At 38.9% G+C, this 18,970-nt stretch overlaps 1 protein-coding gene across 1 annotated transcript in view; it reads left to right on the top strand.

Annotated features, from left to right (window-relative positions):
* The window catches only part of LOC113886323 (solute carrier family 22 member 9-like), a 30,385-nt gene extending 12,252 nt beyond the window's left edge, over positions 1–18,133 (top strand). The window contains exons 5-10 of the mRNA XM_027532432.1: positions 1,973–2,096; positions 11,499–11,614; positions 12,287–12,501; positions 15,646–15,754; positions 16,218–16,421; positions 17,332–18,133. Coding sequence (XP_027388233.1) covers positions 1,973–2,096; positions 11,499–11,614; positions 12,287–12,501; positions 15,646–15,754; positions 16,218–16,421; positions 17,332–17,392 — 829 coding nt within the window. The 3' untranslated portion in view covers positions 17,393–18,133. The remainder of the gene's footprint in view (positions 1–1,972; positions 2,097–11,498; positions 11,615–12,286; positions 12,502–15,645; positions 15,755–16,217; positions 16,422–17,331) is intronic.
* Positions 18,134–18,970: the final 837 nt, after the last annotated feature.

Here is an 18,970-nt window from a genome sequence, read left to right as displayed (position 1 = left end):
AGTCCAAATTTAACTAGGCGCACTATTTTTACATGCTAAAACCAGCAACCCTAAAGACAGAGGACAGCAAAGAATCTTCTGGGAATTCTGAGTCTTTTGAGGTCTTTCCATCCTTACTAAAAAGACTTAACGAGTATGATGCAAACAGAATTGATACAAAAATATTATCCCTACAGAGAAAAACATCTGAAGGTGAGCTAGCCTCCATTACAATCTGTGATTATAGGTATGGCTTTGCAAAAAAATTATGTGATACAGAAGATATGGACATTTTTCATTTTTTTAACTGATATTGGAGGGAGGAATGGAAAGCAAATTCACCTCCACAACTTAGTAAAGAAAAAGCAGCGTGGTTCCTCTAGTTTAAATTAAGTCAGATTGGATCAGTTCACTTCAGTTCAGTCACTCAGTCATGTCCGACTTTTCACGACCCCAAAGATCACAGCACGCCAGGCCTCCATGTCCATCACCAACTCCTGGAGTCTGTCCATTGAGTTGGTGATGCTATCCAACCATCTCATCCTCTGTTGTCCCCTTCTCCTCCCACCCTCAATCTTTCCCAGCATCAGGGTCTTTTCACATGAGTCAGCTCTTTGCATCAGGTGACCAAAGTTTTGGAGTTTCAGCTTCAACATCAGTCCTTCCATTGAACACCCAGGACTGATCTCCTTTAGGATGAGCTGGTTGGATCTCCTTGCAGTCCAAGGGACTCTCAAGAGTCTTCTCCAACACCACAGTTCAAAAGCATCAATTCTTCGGCATTCAGCTTTCTTTATAGTCCAACTCTCACATCCATACATGACCACTGGAAAAACCATAGCCTTGACTAGATGGACCTTTTTTGGCAAAGTAATCTCTCTGCTTTTTAATATGCTGTCTAGTTTGGTCATAACTTTCCTTCCAAGGAGTAAGTCTCTTTTAATTTCAAGGCTGCAGTCACCTCTGCAGTGATTTTGGAGCTCCCAAAAATAACGGCAGCCACTGTTTTCACTGTTTCCCCATCTATTTGCCATGAAGTCCCTATTTGGGACTGGATGACATCATCTTAGTTTTCTGAATGCTGAGCTTTAAGCCAACTTTTTCACTCTCCTCTTTCACTTTCATCAAGAGGTTCTTTAGTTCTTCTTCACTTTCTGCCATAAGGGTGGTGTCATCTGCATATCTGAGGTTACTGATATTTCTCCCGGCAATATTGATTCCAGCTTGTGCTTCCTCCAGCCCAGTGTTTCTCATGATGTACCCTGCATATAAGTTAAATAAGCAGGGTAACAATATACAATAACCTAAGAAGGCTGTTCAGAAGAAGATTATTGTCTGAAAATGACTCTCCCTCAGAGAAATGATTACAGATATATTAATAATACAATGAGGTGAGTTCATTTAGACTGGAGGCTGTAGTCTCTGTCAGGCTCATCCTTTGTGTCACTACACCCTCATAACAGTTCTGCAGAGTCTGTGGGACTGCCTCCTTGCTACACAGATGATAAAATCAAGGCAGCTATAAGTAACTCGCTTATGTAGCCAGATTCCATCATAACTGGTAGGAGCGGGAGTGATTCCAATCTGTGTGAGCCTTTGGCATATATAAATCACTTAAGGGCCCTTATTTTAGAAAAATGACACATTATGAAGAGACATTTCTTATGCCCTTATAAGAACCTTGGCAAAGGCCTGTACAAGTACGGATCCCTCATGTTTCAGCTTCATGAGCTCCCTGGTAAATTTGCCTCTGGTTCAGAAGGGAGTCAATATGACTCCAGCCTGCAATCTCCATAGTGAAGGTAAACCACACAGAGAGGTCATCTCATTTTTCCCTAGTTATGGCACAAGAGAATGTAAGTTTATAAATTTTGGTATAATCCAACAAGTGGTAGGCATCAGACTGGAGGGGAAAGGCATCTCTGGAAAAAGGCTATGTGCAAAAAGGACAAGTGAGAGTTGACTACACTTTTGTCCTACTCTTCTATTTTAGGTGGTTGATAGAATCTGCTCGGTGGTTGATTACTATAGACAAACCCAAAAAGGGCTTAAAAGAACTTCAAAAAGCAGCCCACAGAAATGGAAGGAAGAATGCTGGAGATATCCTAACCATGGAGGTGAGGAGGCTGGGAGTTAGTTACAAAATGCAAGAAAAACATATATGTTATTCTTTATATTATTTATATTTCATATATATCATTCTTATCCATAAGAGGAAGGGAAAGCAAGATCACAGTTGTGGTTATGAGGCTTCTTACCTCACTGTCCTGTTTCTCAACAAGTATCAACATTGTTTGTGTTGGCATTGGCAGAGAACACGTTGCTGCTAAAAGTAGACACAGATATTTTACTTAACAGAGGAAAAGATCACTAATTATTAACAACTGGAAAGACTGAGCATTGGTCACACATTAACTTGGTAAGAGAAAGTAACCAAAACTAATTTTTTCTTTCCAGTTCAATGTTCTGATAGCCTTTTTTCAGGGCAACAAGACCATTAGGAAGGTTCCATGACTGTGCAGAATAGAGCATACAGAACTTCATATTTCTGTTCATTCACTCACAAACACTTTGATCCATGCAATCTACTGATGCTTACCTATGGCAAGTTTGGTTCTATCCCTGGAAATATGACAGTGAACAATACAAATCTCTGTTTTGTGAAAGTGACAGTCAGCTTACCACACGTCCCAAGGGTAAAACTGAAGAGGTATGCCTCAAAGAAGTGATTTTCTTTTTTATTTTTCTTCCTAGGTAGGTAAAACATTGTGGACCATTAAGTGACTCATTCATCATATCATGCACATACATAAAATACTTATCAAAAGATTACAGTGTGTGAGACATGTTACTTGGTCATGAATAACAGAATAAGCCAGGATTCCAGCCTTCTAGAATCTTTCATATAGATTTGAGGGGGAAAGTAACAGATATTTTTAAGTCTAAATGTTTGCAATGATAGGAGATAGAAAGATTTCTACTGAAGACCCTGAAAAAAAGAGTCTACCTTCATTTTATTGGAAAAAAAATAATAATTAGCTGGTTCAGGAAAAGAAATGCAATATTTTTGGAAGCATATTCAATGACATATCTAATGAAATTTTTATACTCCCAAAAGAAAGCAGAGGCTCTTTTTAAAAGAGATTTGAATAAGGAGAAGCAAAATGCTTCTGAGAGTTAAGATTCAATTGAAGATGGGGGAAAGGAATCAAAGCATGCTCAGTTGTGTCTGACTTTTTGCATCTCCATGGACTGCAGCCTGTCAGGTTCCTCTGTCCATGAGATATTCCTGGCAAGAATACCAGAGTGGGTTGCCATTTCCTTCTCCAGGGGATCTTCCTGACCCAGGGATTGAAGGTGTGTCTCTTACATCTCCTGCATTAGCAGCTGGGTTCTTTACCACTGAGCCACCTGGGAAGAAATCAAAGTTTCTCCCATAATGAAGCCATTACATGGGGATAATACCCCTGAGGGTCCTTGACATGATGGAGAATATGTTGATACATGCTTCTGAAATAAAAAAGAAAACCTCTAAATTGGTATTGACCTATGGTTCTTTTAAAACTGCATTGATATAACCCTATCTCATACAAAATTAAATTGTACTAACTTATTTCTGAGGAACTATCTTTATAGTCAAGCCCAAATCTAACATTTTGCCTACCAGTTTGGCCCAGTACAGAGAATGAAAGATTTGATCTTACAAGGGCCAGGCACATAACAAAAACAAGTGATACAAGCAGTAAGTAAGACAAGAATAAAGCATTATCAAAGTGAAAGGCAGCTGACGATCACCTCAGTGCCAGGGGAAGAAAGGGAGTTTTGCACAAGAGGAACAACTGAAACTTGGTTTACAAAATGGATTCACTGCATGAATGACTACTCAATATTGTTTAATTTGATTTTTTTATTTTGTAAAAATAATTTAGAAATTTGTGATCTTAATCTTGTTTTAACTTCATCTGATGAATTGCCTGACACACCCATTTCAATCATAACTTAAATTTGTTCCACTTATATCCACTCAAATATCATTTTGTCTTTTTTTTAAATTTTATTTTATTTTATAACTTTACATAACTGCATTAGTTTTGACAAACATCAAAATGAATCTGCCACAGGCACACATGTGCTCCCCATCCTGAATCCTCCTCCCCCCTCCCTCCCCACACCACCTGATGTATAGAACAGTCTTATGGACTCATTTTGTCTTTTAACAGGAGCGTAATTGTTTTACAATGTTGTGTTAGTTTCTGCTGTACAATGAAGTGAACCAGCTATATGTATAAATATATACCCTCCCTCTTGGACCTCGCTCCCACCTTCCATCCTTCCCACCCATCTAGATCATCACAGGCACCCTGTGCCATGCAGCTATGTATTTTATACATGGTAGTGTATATATGTCAATCCTAATCTCCCAATTCATCCACCCTCCCCTTCCTCTACTGAGTACATGTGTCTGTCTTCTACATCTGCATCTGTATTCCTGCCCTGCAACAATTTATCTGTACCATTTTTCTATATTTCACATATATGCATTATTGATTATTCCAGTCTTGAATGTCTGAGAGCCCAGTATATAACACATTTCTTTTCCCCAAAACACATACAACTTAGGTACAATTTTAAGTTTGCAGAAAGATGGAAAGCAAAATCTTTGTTTTTCACTCCAGTGAAAATTGGAATAATAGATGTGACTTTAAATATCTAGCAGCAGAGTATAATCAGCAGAATGAAGGGCTAGGATGGGCCAACACTTGTCTCTCCCGTAAAAACAATAAAAACAATAATTAAACAGCTTGTTGTTGTTTAGCCACTAAGTTGTGTACAAGTCTTTTGCAACCCCATGGACTATAGCCCACCAGGCCCCTCTGTCTGTCTGTAGGATTTCCCAGGAAAGAACACTGGAGTGGGTTGCCATTTCCTTCTCCAGGGGATCTTCCTGACCCACATCCCCTGCATTGACAGGCAGATTCTTTACACTGAGACACCAGGGAAGCCCAAAATAAACAACTACCAACTGACGATAACAGCTCTGGAAAAAGGCTGGACTACAAGGACAAAAGAGCAGAAACACAAAAGTCACAGGGATATCTGCATAGAAGAAGTGCAGGAAACATTTTACCTGCATCATCCTGTGCTCCAATCCAGAGTAGCTTGGTGACAGGAGGAGTCCCCATGCAGGGATCTTACCCTATGAGGAAATGGAGAGCAGGATACTTCTGCAAGTCTCAACCCTTATGGACTTTTACAGACTTTGCTTCTGAGGACTCAGATAGGCTTCACCTATGCTGATCAGATGTCAGAGATACTTGGAGTCCTAGATACTGTGTTTCTTCTCCAAGGCTGGCACTGTCACTGTGGTGAGACCTTTCCCAGCAACCACAGTCACTGTTGTGATCAAAATTCCACAGAATTAAATATCCTTTCATGACAAAAATTCTCAAAAAATCAGGTATAGAGGTAAGGTACCTAAATATAATAAAGGCCATATATGACAAGCCCATAGCTAACATCATACTCAATGGTGACAAGTTAAAAGCCTTTCTTTAAGATCAAGAACAAGACAAAGATGCCCACACTCATCATTTCTGTTCAACATAGTTTGAAATCCTTACCATAATAATTAGGCAAAAAATAAATAAATAAAGCCATCCAGGTCAGAAAGGAAGAAGTAAAATCAATTCTGCTTGCAGATGATACGATCTTATGTACAGTGTTGACATGAAACAAACAGACTGCTAGGTATCTCTCCAGTAAAGATGGGTTTATTCAGGATCAATAGAGAATTGCATTTCAGGGCTTGCAACCATGGTGAGCCATGTGCAAGTTCCTGCATGGCAAGGGAAAGAAAACACCTTTATAGGGAGGAAAAAGCAGTTAGGAGATCCTTTACAGCTAACAGAGAGTCCATGGCCTAATTGGTTTCTCCTTGCCAGGAAAGAAAAGGAGTGTTTCTTCTTCCTATTGGGCTCTACTACTATCACAAGACATGGAAGCTCCCCCTTCTAATCTCTTGATTCTATTTAATTGAAGTTTCTGTGTATTAAGTTTATACTATAGAAAATCCTAACGACTCCATGTAAAAAGCCTGTTAGAACCGATAAGCAAATTTAGTAAAGTTGAAGGATAAAAAAATCAATGTTAAAAATTAATTATATTTCTATACACTAACAACCAACTATATGAAACAGAAATTAGGAAAGCAAACCCATTTACAACAGTAAAAAAATATATATATATTTAGGAATAATTTAAGCAAGGAGGTGAAAATTTTCTGTATACAGAAAACTATAAATATTAATGAAAGAAACTGAAGACACAAATAAATGGGAAGATATTCCATGTATTGGCCTGGAGTAATTAACATTGTGAAAGATCCGTATTACCCCCAAGTAATATACAATCTCTCCCCAAGCAATCTCTATCAAAATTCAAATGCATTTTTCTTTGAAGTAGAAAAAAACTATCCTAAAACTTGTACGGTACCACAAAAGACCCTGAATAGCCAAAGCAATCCTGAAAAAGAAGAACAAAGCTGGAGGTATCACACATCCTGATTTCAAACTATATCACAAAATTATAATAATCAAAACAATATGGTGCTGGCATAAAAACAGGCACAAAGAATGGTGGATCAGATAGAGAGCCCAGATACAAACCCATACATAAATGTTCAACAAGAATTTAATAAGGAACACACAATGAGGAAAGAATAATCTCTCCAATAAACAGTATTGGGGCAATTGGATAGTCATATGCAAAAGATTGAAACTGAGTCCCAGTCTCACACAACTCACAAAAATTAACTTCAAGTAGATTAGACTTAAAGGTAAATCCTAAAAGCATATTAGAGATACCAAGGAAACATTTCATGCAAAGATAGGCTCAATAAAGGACAGAAATGGGAGGGACTTAACAGAAGCAGAAGATATTAAGAACAGATGGCAAGAATACACAAGAACTATACAAAAAAAGATTTTCATGACCCAGATAATCATGATGGTGATCACTCACCTAGAGCCAGACATCCTGGAATGTGAAGTCAAGTGGGCCTTAGGAAGCACCACTATGAACAAGGCTAATGGAGGTGATGGAATTTCAGCTGAGCCATTTCAAATCCTGAAAGATGATGCTGTGAAAGTGTTGCACTCAATATGCCAGCAAATTGGAAAACTCATCAGTGGCCACAGGACTAGAAAAGGTCAGTTTTCATTCCAATCCAAAGAAAGGCAATGCCAAAGAATGCTCAAAGTACCACACAATTGCACGCATCTCACATACTAGTAAAGTAATGCTTAAAATTCTCCGAGCCAGGCTTCAGCAATACGTGAACCATCAACTTCCAGATGCTCAAGTTCGATTTAGAAAAGGCAGAGGAACCAGAGATCAAATTGCCAGCATCCACTGGATCATCGAAAAAGCAAGAGAGTTCCAGAAGAACATCTATTTCTGCTTTATTGATTATGCCAAAGCCTTTGACTGTGTAGATCACAATAAACTGTGGAAAATTATGAAAGAGATGGGAATACCAGACCACCTGACCTACCTGTTGAGAAACCTGTATGCAGGTCAGGAAGCAACAGTTAGAACTGGACATGGAATAACAAACCGGTTCCAAATAGGAAAAGGAGTACTTCAAGGCTGTATATTGTCACCCTGCTTATTTAACTTATATGCAGAGTACATCATGAGAAACGCTGGGCTGGAAGAAGCACAAGCTGGCATCAAGATTGCCGGGAGAAATATCAATAACCTGAGATATGCAGATGACACCACCCTTATGGCAGAAAGTGAAGAAGAACTAAAGAGCCTCTTGGTGAAAGTGAAAGAGGAGAGTGAAAAAAAAAAAAAAAAAGTGGGCTTAAAGCTCAACATTCAGAAAACTAAGATCATGGCATCTGGTCCAATCACTTCATGGCAAATAGATGGGGAAACAGTGGAAACTGTTGTGGCTGCCTTTCTTTTTCTGGGCTCCAAAATCACTGCAGATGGTGATTGCAGCCATGAAATTAAAAGACACTTGCTCCTTGGAAGGAAAGTTATGACCAACCTAGACAGCATATTAAAAAGCAGAGATATTACTTTGCCAACAAAGGTCCGTCTAGTCAAGGCTATGGTTTTTCCAGTCGTCATGTATGGATGTGAGAGTTGGACAATAAAGAAAGCTGAACGCTGAGGAATTGATGCTTTTGAACTGTGGTGTTGGAGAAGACTCTTGAGAGTCCCTTGAACTGCAAGGAGATCCAATCAGTCCATCCTAAAGGAGATCAGTCCTGGGTGTTCAATGGAAGGACTGATGTTGAAGCTGAAACTCCAGTACTTTGGCCACCTGATGTAAAGAGCTGACTCATTTGAAAAGACCCTGATGCTGGGAAAGATTGAGGGCAGGAGGAGAAGGGGATGACAGAGGATGAGATGGCTGGATGGCATCACCGACTCGATGGACATGGGTTTGGGTGGACTCTGAGAGTTGGTGATGGACAGGGAGGCCTGGCGTGCTGTGGTTTATGGGGTCATGAAGAGTCGACAAGACTGAGCGACTGAACTGAGCTGAACTGAAAAGCATAAAACTCCTGAGGTGGGGAGTTGGGGGTGGGGGTGGAAATAGGAAAAAAGCTTCTTGACATGAGTCTTGGCAATGTTTCCCGAATAAGACACCAAAAGCATAAGCAACAAAAGCAAAAATAAAAAGGTAGGACTGCGTCAACTAAAGAGCCTCTCACAACTGAGAAAACGATGGTTTGAAAAGGCAATGTACAACTTGGGAGAAACTAATGTATGGCAAAACCACTACAATATTGTAAAGTAATTAGCCTCCAATTAAAATAAATAAATTTATATTTTAAAAAAGTGTCAAACTATATATCTGATTAGGGGTTAATATTCAAAAAATATAAAGAAACTATTAACTTTTATCAAAAAAGCAAATAATTCAATTTTAAATGAGCAAAGGATCTGAATAGACATTTTTCTAAAGAAGAAACAAATGGCCAATAGGTATGTAAAAAGGTGCTCAGCATAATTTAGGGACATGCAAACTAAAGGCACAATGAGGTATTATCTCACACCTATTGTCAAAAAGATAAGAGATAACAAATGTTCACAAGGATGTTGAAAAAGGAAATCCTTACACACTTGTTGATGGGAATGTAAATTGGTACAGCCATTGTGGAAAATGCTATGGTAGTTTCTCAAAAAATTAAAAAATTGAACTACCATATGACCCAGCAATTCTACTTCTGGGTGTATATCCAAAGGAAATGAAATCAGTATCTTGAAGGGAAATCTGCACATCCATATTAATTTAGCAGTTTTCACAATAGACAAAATTTAGAAATAGTCTAGATGTCCTTCAAAAGTTAAATGAGTAAAGAAAGTGTGAGATACACAGACATATGCAATGGAATATTATTCTGACTTTTAAAATTATAAGGAAATCTTTCCATTTGCAGCAACATGGATTAACCTGGAGGGTATTATGCTAAGGGAAATAAGCAAGACAAATATTTTATGATATTACTTACATGTGCAACCTTAAAAAAAGAAAAAATCAGTTTCTTAGAAGCACAGAACAGAATAGTGGTTGCAAGGGGCTGGAGAAAAGGAGAAATGGGGAGACACAGGTCAAAATGTAAAAACCTTCAGATATAAGTCTGGGGATCTAATGTACAGCATGGTGACTACAGTTAATGATAATGGTATCCAATGAATGCTTCCCTGGTAGCTCAGACGGTAAATAATCTACCTGCAATGCAGGAGACCTGGGTTTGATCCCTGGGTTGGGAAGATCCCCAGGAGAAAGGAATGGCTACCCACTCCAGTATTCTTGCCTGGAGAATGCCATAGACAGAGAAGTACAGCCCATGGGATTGCAAAGAGTCAGCCACAACTAGTGACTAATACACTTACATCCTATGAATGAATAAAGAAGATGTGGTATACACCCAGTGCAATATTGGCATAAGAAATGAAATACTGTCATTTGTAGCAACATGTATGGACCCTGAAAATAGCATACTAAATGAAGTAACTCGGAGAAAGACAAACTACTTATCACTTATACATAAATTCTTTTTTAAAAAACATTTTTTATCTTTTTTAATTTAAATTTATTTATTTTAATTAGAGGCTAATTACAATATTGTATATATAATATAAATGAATCTATTTAGAAAACAGATTCACAGACACAGAAAACAAACTTATGGTTACCAAAGGGGAAAGGTGAGGTGGGGGGGTGTAAATTATGAGCATAGAATTAATAAATACACACTATTATATATGGGCTCCCCTGATGACTCAGGCAGTGAAAAATCTGCCTGCAATGCAGGAGACCTGGGTTAGATCTCTAGGTCGGGAAGATCTCCTGGAGAAGGGAATGGCAACCCACTCCAGTATTCTTACCTAGAGAATCCCATGAGCAGAGGAGCCTGGTGGACTACAGTCCATGGGGTTTCAAAGAGTCAGACACAAACTGAGCAACTAACACTAACACTAATATATATGAAATGGGTAGTCAGCAAGGGTTTACTGTATACTTTATAACAGGGAATAATATTAAGTGTTTTATAACACCCATTATAAAAATAACCTCAAAATTTTTATACATATGATTATATGCATTATATATATATATGGATCACTTTGCTGTAAGCCCAAAACTAACATGATATTATAAATCAACTGTATTTCAATTAAAAATTAATAAATAAAAATTTTACTTAATAAGTTAATAAAGATCTCAGCTGTACTAGATGTAAACTGATATACACATTTGTGACTACAAATCTTTGTGAGAAAGGCATTATTTTTTATTCTCCTAATATCCTAATCCTGATTCTCTGATTTATTCATTTGCTAATTCTTCTTTTGAATGACAAAGACACTGAGGCTAAAAGATATTCAATTAACTTCCCAAGGTACATACCTGGCAAATGGCAGAGCCATTGTATAACACCAGGTAATAAAGTCTGGGTGTAAAATCTACTACTCCAAGATCTCCTCTGATTCTGTCCTTAGATTTAATGCCAGGCATTTCATTCATGAAGACACAACATGCTAGGATTTCCCTTAAAGAGGCTAACTCATGGACCAAAATTAAGGCTGTCAGGAGAATTAGTCTCCTTCCTGAAAAAAATGTTTTTTCTACCAAGAGCAGCCAACTGAGAACCAAGCTCAGTTGCCAGACTTTCAGGCGCCTCTCATAAAAATGAAGCTTTGGACCTAAATTCAAGTAACTCTTCAATTAGTGCCTTCCTGACCTAAATCTACAATCCTGACACCCCTTTTGATTCCCAGCGGGCAAATTGAGTGTCATGCCAAAATGCCATTGTCACTACACAATTTCCCTTTAACTCCACAATTCTCCATTCATAACACTGTACACCTGTCATTACATATTCAGTGTCTGTATTTTCCAGTAGAAACAAAGGGAAGTCATCTACCTGGTCCTCTGTTGGGAACCTCACAAAGCCTACAATTGTGCGACCACTGAACAGTTTGTTTTGTTGAAGGTCCTGAGATCCGCCATGCAGGAGGAGCTGGAGGCAGCAGAGACCAAACCTTCTGTGCTTGACTTGTTCCGCACACCCAACCTGCGTAAAAGGATCTGTCTCCTGTCCTTTGTGAGGTGGGCTTCACACAGTACATGAGGGATGTTAAAATAGTGGAGATGTAATTGTATTTGTTATTTCAACATCTATAACATGCTAGAGGGGCAGATTTGAGACAAAGTATGAGGAAGTTAAGAATATGGTTGCCATGTTTGGCTAAAAGTGAAAAGGTTATGAAAAGGCAAGCACAGAAGTAATTATACAATGAGGAGTTCTGTTTGTCACACCACCCTACCAGGCTCATCACTGCAGATGCTGAGAATGTCAATCATGGCACATGATTGGCTATGAGTATCTTGGCTATAAGTTTCTTCACTTGTTCTAATTTTAATTAAAGTAAAACTACAAATAGTAAAATGAACAAATATATGCTGTTCAATGAACAATTCCATATACAGATAGCCATCACCCAGATCAAGGTATAGAAAAAAAGCTAAAATTCTAGAAGGCTCCATCATATCTCCCCTATAGTAAAACTCTCTCCCCGGAAGTGTAATCATAATTGTGACCTCCATCATCATACAATCATTTTAGATAATTTTAAAGTGATAATCTTGCAAGGAATTATTTCACAAAATAGACCATTCCTTAATAGTTTATCGCCATCACTGCCTGTCTGGGCCAATATTATTGCAATTTGTAGGACCTATAGTCTAAACTTATGTGTTTTTCACCTTTGTTCACCACAGATTTGCAAATGTGCTGACCCATTTTGGCCTGACTCTCCACCTCCAGCACTTGGGGAGCAATATTTTCATGTTCCAGATTCTCTTTGGCATAGTCACCATCCCAGCTAATTACGCCGCTCTTTTGGCACTGAATCACCTGGGCCGTCGAATAACCCAGATGCTTTTCATATTTCTGCTGGCCGTCTCCACTCTAACCATCACATGTGTGTCTGAAGGTAAGAAAAGGCCAAATATTCAAGAAAGAAAATGTCTTCCCCATCCTCATTTCTCATGAATTGTACTGGTCACACCTATTGCAAGCAAGAAGAAAATGGAGACTGGGTTCTAACAATTCCCCGAAACCAATCTGGAGTTTTAGTACATGTGCATGCTAAGTCACTTCAGTCTTGTCTGACTCTTTGTGACCCTATGGACTGTACCCCACCAGGATCCTCTGTATATGGGATTCTCTAGGCAAGAATACTGGAGTGGATTGCAATGCCCTCCTCTAGGGCATCTTTCTGATTCAGGGTTTGAACCTGCGTTTCTTGCCTCTCCTGCATTGACAGGCGGGTTCTTTACCACTAGCGCCACCTAGGAAGCCCCAGGTGTTTTTAGTACATATTCTGCTATTAAGTTGCTGGAAAAAGAGCCAAAGATCCGTCAAGGTTGGCTCTGATATCATGTCCAAGAAGTATCTGGAAATTGATGCCATGTATTACTGGCAGTTTCTCTAAGATAGCATTTGATCACTTGGCTTTGCCTAGTCACGCTTCATTTGGGCCTTTGCTTGCTTGCTTGTTTGGCCCCCTGCAGTGGAAGTGCGGAATCTTAACCCCTGGATGGCCAGGGAAGCCCTGCCTTTTTATAGTAAGTATGAAGGGTCTAGGAGCTTCCCTGGTGGCTCAGCAGTAAAGAATCTGCTTGCAATGCAGGAGACGTGGGTTCAATCCCTAGGTTGGGAAGATCTCCAGGAGAAGGAAACAGCAACCTACTCCAGTATTCTTGCCTGGAGACCCCCATGGAGCCTGGCGAGCTACTGTCCATGAGATCTCAAAGAGTTGGACATGACTTAGTGACTAAACAACCACAACCTGGAGGATCTAGACCTTGTGGCTGCATCTCGTGCAAGGACACGATACTGTCACTTCCTCTCTTCAGGCTCTCTCTCTTTTTTAAAAATTAACTTATTTATCTTAATTGGAGGATAATTACTTGACAATATTGTGATGGTTTTTGCCATACATCGATATGAATCAGCCTCAGGTGTACATGTATCCCCATTCCAGAACCCTCCTCCCACCTCTCTCTCTACCCTATTCCTCTGGGTTGTCCCAGAGCACCAGCTTTGAGTGCCCTGCTTCATGCAGTGAACCATGACATTTTATTCCATGATTCTGTCTCCAGAATGTATATATATTCTCCAACTCTGGTTTAGGGGTGTGGTCTTGACCTCAAGAAAACAAAAATTTCTTATCTTCAGGCAGAGAAGAAATATCCATTAGGAACAAGTCACTGTAGTTAAGGGCCTCTCTTAGAATCAATTTCACTGAATTAAGCAATCATGTGTAATAAATAGGGGAACCCAGATGGTCACCATGCTTCACGTGACTCCCAGTGTGCAGTTATATATTTTACATGATACTTGAGTAGCAGGTTCCACTCCTCATCTTTTTATTATTATTATTATTATTGGAACATAACTGTTTTACAATGTTGTGTTAGTTTCTGCTGTATGAAAAAAGTGAATCAGCTATGTGTATACAGAGATCCCCTGCTTTTTGGAGCTCCCTCCTACCCACCCCCATCCCACCCATCTACCTCATCACAGGGCACTGAGCTGAGTTTCCTGTGCTATACAGCAATTTCTCACTAGCTAGCTATTTTACATGTGGTAGTAGATATATATGTTAATCCTAGATTCCATCAGTTCAGTTCAGTCACTCAGTGGTGTCTGACTCTTTGTGAACCCATGAATTGCAGCACGCCAGGCCTCCCTGTCCATCACCAATTCCCGGAGTTCACTCAGACTCACGTCCATCGAGTCAGTGATGCATCCAGCCATCTCATCCTCTGTCGTCCCCTTTTCCTCCTGCCCCCAATTCCTCCCAGCATCAGAGTCTTTTCCAATGTGTCAACTCTTCGCATGAGGTGGCCAAAGTACCAGAGTTTCAGCTTTAGCATCATTCCTTTCAAAGAACACCCAGGGCTGATCTCCTTTAGAATGGACTGGTTGGATCTCCTTGCAGTCCAAGGGACTCTCAAGAGTCTTCTCCTAGATTCTATACATATGCATTAATATACAGTACTTGTTTTTCTCTTTCTGACTAACTTCACTCTGTATGACAGACTCCAGGATCAGCTACATCACTACAAAGGGTCCAACTTCATTCCTTTTTATGTACCTTTTTATATATGTACCACCTCTTCTTTATCCATTCATTTGTCTGCTGATGGACATTCAGGTTGCTTTTACGTTCTAGCTATTGTTAACAGTGCTGCAATCAAATTGGAGCAGATGTGCTTTTATTTTTATTTTTTTATTATTATTTTTTAACTTTAAAATATTATATTGGTTTTGCCATACATCAACATGCATCCACCATGGGTATACACGTGGTTTTCTCAGGATATATGCCCAGTAGTGGGATTTCTGGGCCATATGGTAGCTCTGTTTTTAGTCTTGCTCCTCTCTTCATCTTGAACAGCATCAGCAGAGCAAGTTTGCTGCCTTACAATCAACGTCACTCCAATGTTGCAATATTCTTGTGAGATTTTCTGTAACTGGGTGGAAACTGACTGAACCTTGCCTTCAGTGTTTCCCGAGGGCTAGCATTCTTTCCTTTGTGAAGGTCCTTACTCCTGATTTTCTAACATTATTCTAAATCTAGTTGCTCTTCAAATTGTTCATTAACATAGCAGCCCTGCCCTTTTATTATATTCTTCTGCAATATAAGTCCCTTGTAAATATTGCATATGCACCAATGTTTCAAATTCATGAAGATTTAAGTGATGATCATACCCCTCAGAAACTGCCAACAAGAGTTCTACATTCTACCTCAAGGCCAGAGGAGACACAGAACAGAATTAGTGCCAGAGAACACCTGCTGGTCTCACCTTCTTTTTCCTCTTCTGCAAATCTCAGACATTCAAGGAGAATTGATGAAATAACCCAGACCCTTTTATTCATCATGAGTCCTAAAAAGTAGATAAGTTACATTTCTCAGCCTATTAGACACTGCACATTTTCGACCCCTGTGCAGCTTCTCTGCAATGTATACTTGCAAACACCTCCATTCAGATCTTCTTCATTTGTAATTACAAGAATGCAATTGCTTCAGCTCAGATTTCACGAGCCTCACTGGTCTTTCTCTCTCCAGAAATGCAGGCCGTGCGTATGGCTTTGGCAGCTTTAGCAACAGGAGTTTCTTTTGCCACATTTGCCAGTAATTTTTGCCATGGAAGTGAATTGATTCCTACTGTGCTCAGGTATACTGAAATCTCGTGGATACTCTTTCAGGATCAAAACAGACCTTTCTGAGTTAACTGACATTTATTGAAGGAAGAAAAGAAGATTGGTTAGTTATCAAAGCAATCAATTATAATTACAAAACACCAGCAATTTATAAGCAAATTTATTTAAAGCAGACTTTGTTGGGCACTGGGTGATGCCCTTAAATGCATCATCTTATATAGTCTTCTGAACCACACAAAGGATAGATGGCATGAGTAATGGTATCTTTTTTAATGATCAAACTGTTTTTTAATGCACTTAATGTACTTGAATTTGAAAAAAATCGCTTATGATTAACAGAAAATTTCAAAAGCAAGCATATGTCATCAGCATATGTCTACTGCTATGCTATCTCCCATAATCAAAGCAAAATAATAAATCACAAATTATATTGTAGATTTGTACTTGACTTTCTTGTATTATTGTTTATACCCCAAGGGTAACATCTGTGGGAATCATGGGAATTGCTGCTAATACTGGGGCAGCCCTGGCTCCCCTCTTGATGATTCTAACGGTGTATTCCCCTCACCTGCCCTGGATCATCTACGGAGTCTTACCCATCCTCGCTGGTCTTGTTGTCCCACTCCTTCCTGAAACCAGGAATAAGCCTCTGCCTGATTCCATCCAGGATGTGGAAAATGAGTGAGTAAACCCTCTAAGTGTCCCTTGGGGGAGCTGTGCACTCAGGGTCTGTGACGAGGATGGCAAAACATGAGTTGAGACACTGTCCCCCAAACAAGCTAAGATCTAAGCTATTTCCAGGTGATCCATGCCTTTGGTTTAGCTAGAGTCTCATCCCTCCCCACAGTGACCTCAGACTCTCCCAAGCTTCCCTGGATCACCCAGACCAACATCAGTATGCACCAGTAGGTTCAGTGGTGAAGAAGCCAAAATTAGATGCTCTGGTGTGACATACACACTCCTAAAGGTGTTTCACAAACATGCACTGATCCAAACATGGGATTCTCATCCCTCAGACCCTGGCAGACCTCAGCCCAGAGAGGGCAGTAAGCTCTCTGAGATTGTTGGTGTCTGTAGGTCTGTGACCTGCCCAGGTCACTGAAGACCAGAGGGAGACCAAGGAGAAGACCAGAGCCCCTCCCCTCCCACAGATGGCAGTGTATCTCGGGGGAAAGAGTCCTACTGTGTTGCCTGTGAGATTTGGACCATCTGACTTTCCCTGGAAATGAAATGTTACAAAAAGAGAGAAAAAGAGTAGTAAATATTGGGAATTTAAAGGGATGACTGGGAAAGGATTCTATGACTTTCTGTGTTCAATTTGCCTTTTCCAAAAACTTTTGACCAATGCAATGGTGTCCAAAAGTAAAAGTAGAAACTATTGAAACTGCCTTCCCAAAGTTTGCTCTGGGAGGTTGGTCTTTTTCTTCACAAGATTCATTCCAACTCTCAGGGCTGAGGTCACAGTTTTCACACAAGCTGGTGGACAAAAGATTAGCTTATTCTAAAAAAATAAACATGTAGGGCATATAGGCTTCTTCCATGTCTTTTTATTTTTTGTGTTTGCTTACTGATTTATTTGTATTTGTCCTAGGGGAAAAAGCTCAAGAAAAACAAAGCAGGAAGATACTTTCATGAAAGTGACACAGTGTTAAGGGATTCCAGGAATGAACTGTTAATCAAAGAGGAAGAAAAAATTGGTGTCTTTCCTAAATATTAAGAAAATGTGAATAAATAAAACAAACTGTATGATAAAAACATAGATCCATTGACTATTGTTGTACTAATTGCTAAATATTCAATACCTACAACCAATCATTGTAAGAGGTATGAAAGAAAATAGAATTATAAAAATATTTATATTAAAATGTTTATGTAATGGTAGAAACCTAGTATGCTTCTAGATAGTAAAATTATTAGTCTTAAAAGCACTAGTGTATTTTGCAGTTACTTGGTAGAATAACTGGTAGAAGAATTACAATTTTTAAAAAACCTATATTTTTTGAGATATTAAAACTTGTTCCAAATATATTTAGAAATTAATAGTAGACAAGATGATTCAGAAAAAGAGGATTATAGAGTGGATTGAGCTGCTTGTTAAGTGGAGAAGCATGTGCAAGTCTTTAATTTTGTAAGCTATAATAGTAAACCAAAAAAATAGTAATAGCAGATGCATTTTCAAATAAAAAGAAATCCAGAAACAGACCATAGTATTTTAACATTTAATATATCATAATTTGGGCATAAGTCACTAGAGGAAATAGAGTATTGTGCAAAAAAAAAAAAAATAGCATTAACCATGTGGTTAGAAGTTGCTAATAATTTGATCACATAGTAAACCAGAAAGATCTACCTGAATAAAGTTAAATGGAACAAATAAACAAAAGAGATGATTATACTGCTTTCTTTGTGTTTTGAATGACTTTTATCTCATTTTCTTACCTAATTACTCCAGCTGGGACTTCCAGTGCTATATTGAATAGAAGTGTCAAGAGTGGACATTCTTGCCCTGTTCCTCGTATTAAAGGAAACACTTACAGTTTCCCCTGTTAAGTACAATGCTAGCTGTGGGCTTCTCACAGATAGCCTTTAGTATGTTCAGGCGATTTCCTTCTATTCCTGTCTATTAGTGTTTTATCACAAAAGGGTGTCATTTTTGTGAAATTCTTTTCTGCATTCATTGAGATGATCATTTGATTTTTATCCCTCATTCTGTTAATGTGGCATGTCACATTATTGACCTGATGTGCTGAACCATCCTTACATATCAGCGGTAAATCCCACATGGTCATGATGTATAACCCTTTTAACAAGCTGTCAAATTATTTTCTAACATTTTGTTGGGAATTTTTGTGTCTACATTCATCAGGAATACTGGCCTATAACATTCTTTTCTTGTATTAATAGTATCTTTAACTTTGGTATCAGGATAATGCTAGCCTCAAAATATTAATTTGGGAGTGTTCCCTCTTCTTCAATTTCTGAAAGAGTTTTGAGAACTTGTGTTAATTCTTTAAGTGTCTGGTAGAATGCATCTGTGAAACCATCTAGTCTCGAGCTTTTCTTTGTTATAACAAAGTGCGTATGTGCTCAGTCATGTCCAACTCTTAGCAACCCTTTGGCCTCTAGCCCTCCAGGCTCCTCTGTCCATGGGATTTTTCAGGCAAGAATGCTGGAGTGGGATCTCCTCCAAGGGATCTTCCTGACCCAGGGATCTGACCCATGTCTCCTGA

Source organism: Bos indicus x Bos taurus, chromosome 29 (assembly GCF_003369695.1).
Source record: "Bos indicus x Bos taurus breed Angus x Brahman F1 hybrid chromosome 29, Bos_hybrid_MaternalHap_v2.0, whole genome shotgun sequence".
NCBI lineage: Eukaryota > Metazoa > Chordata > Mammalia > Artiodactyla > Bovidae > Bos > Bos indicus x Bos taurus.
This window is presented reverse-complemented; position numbering and strand designations above follow the sequence as displayed.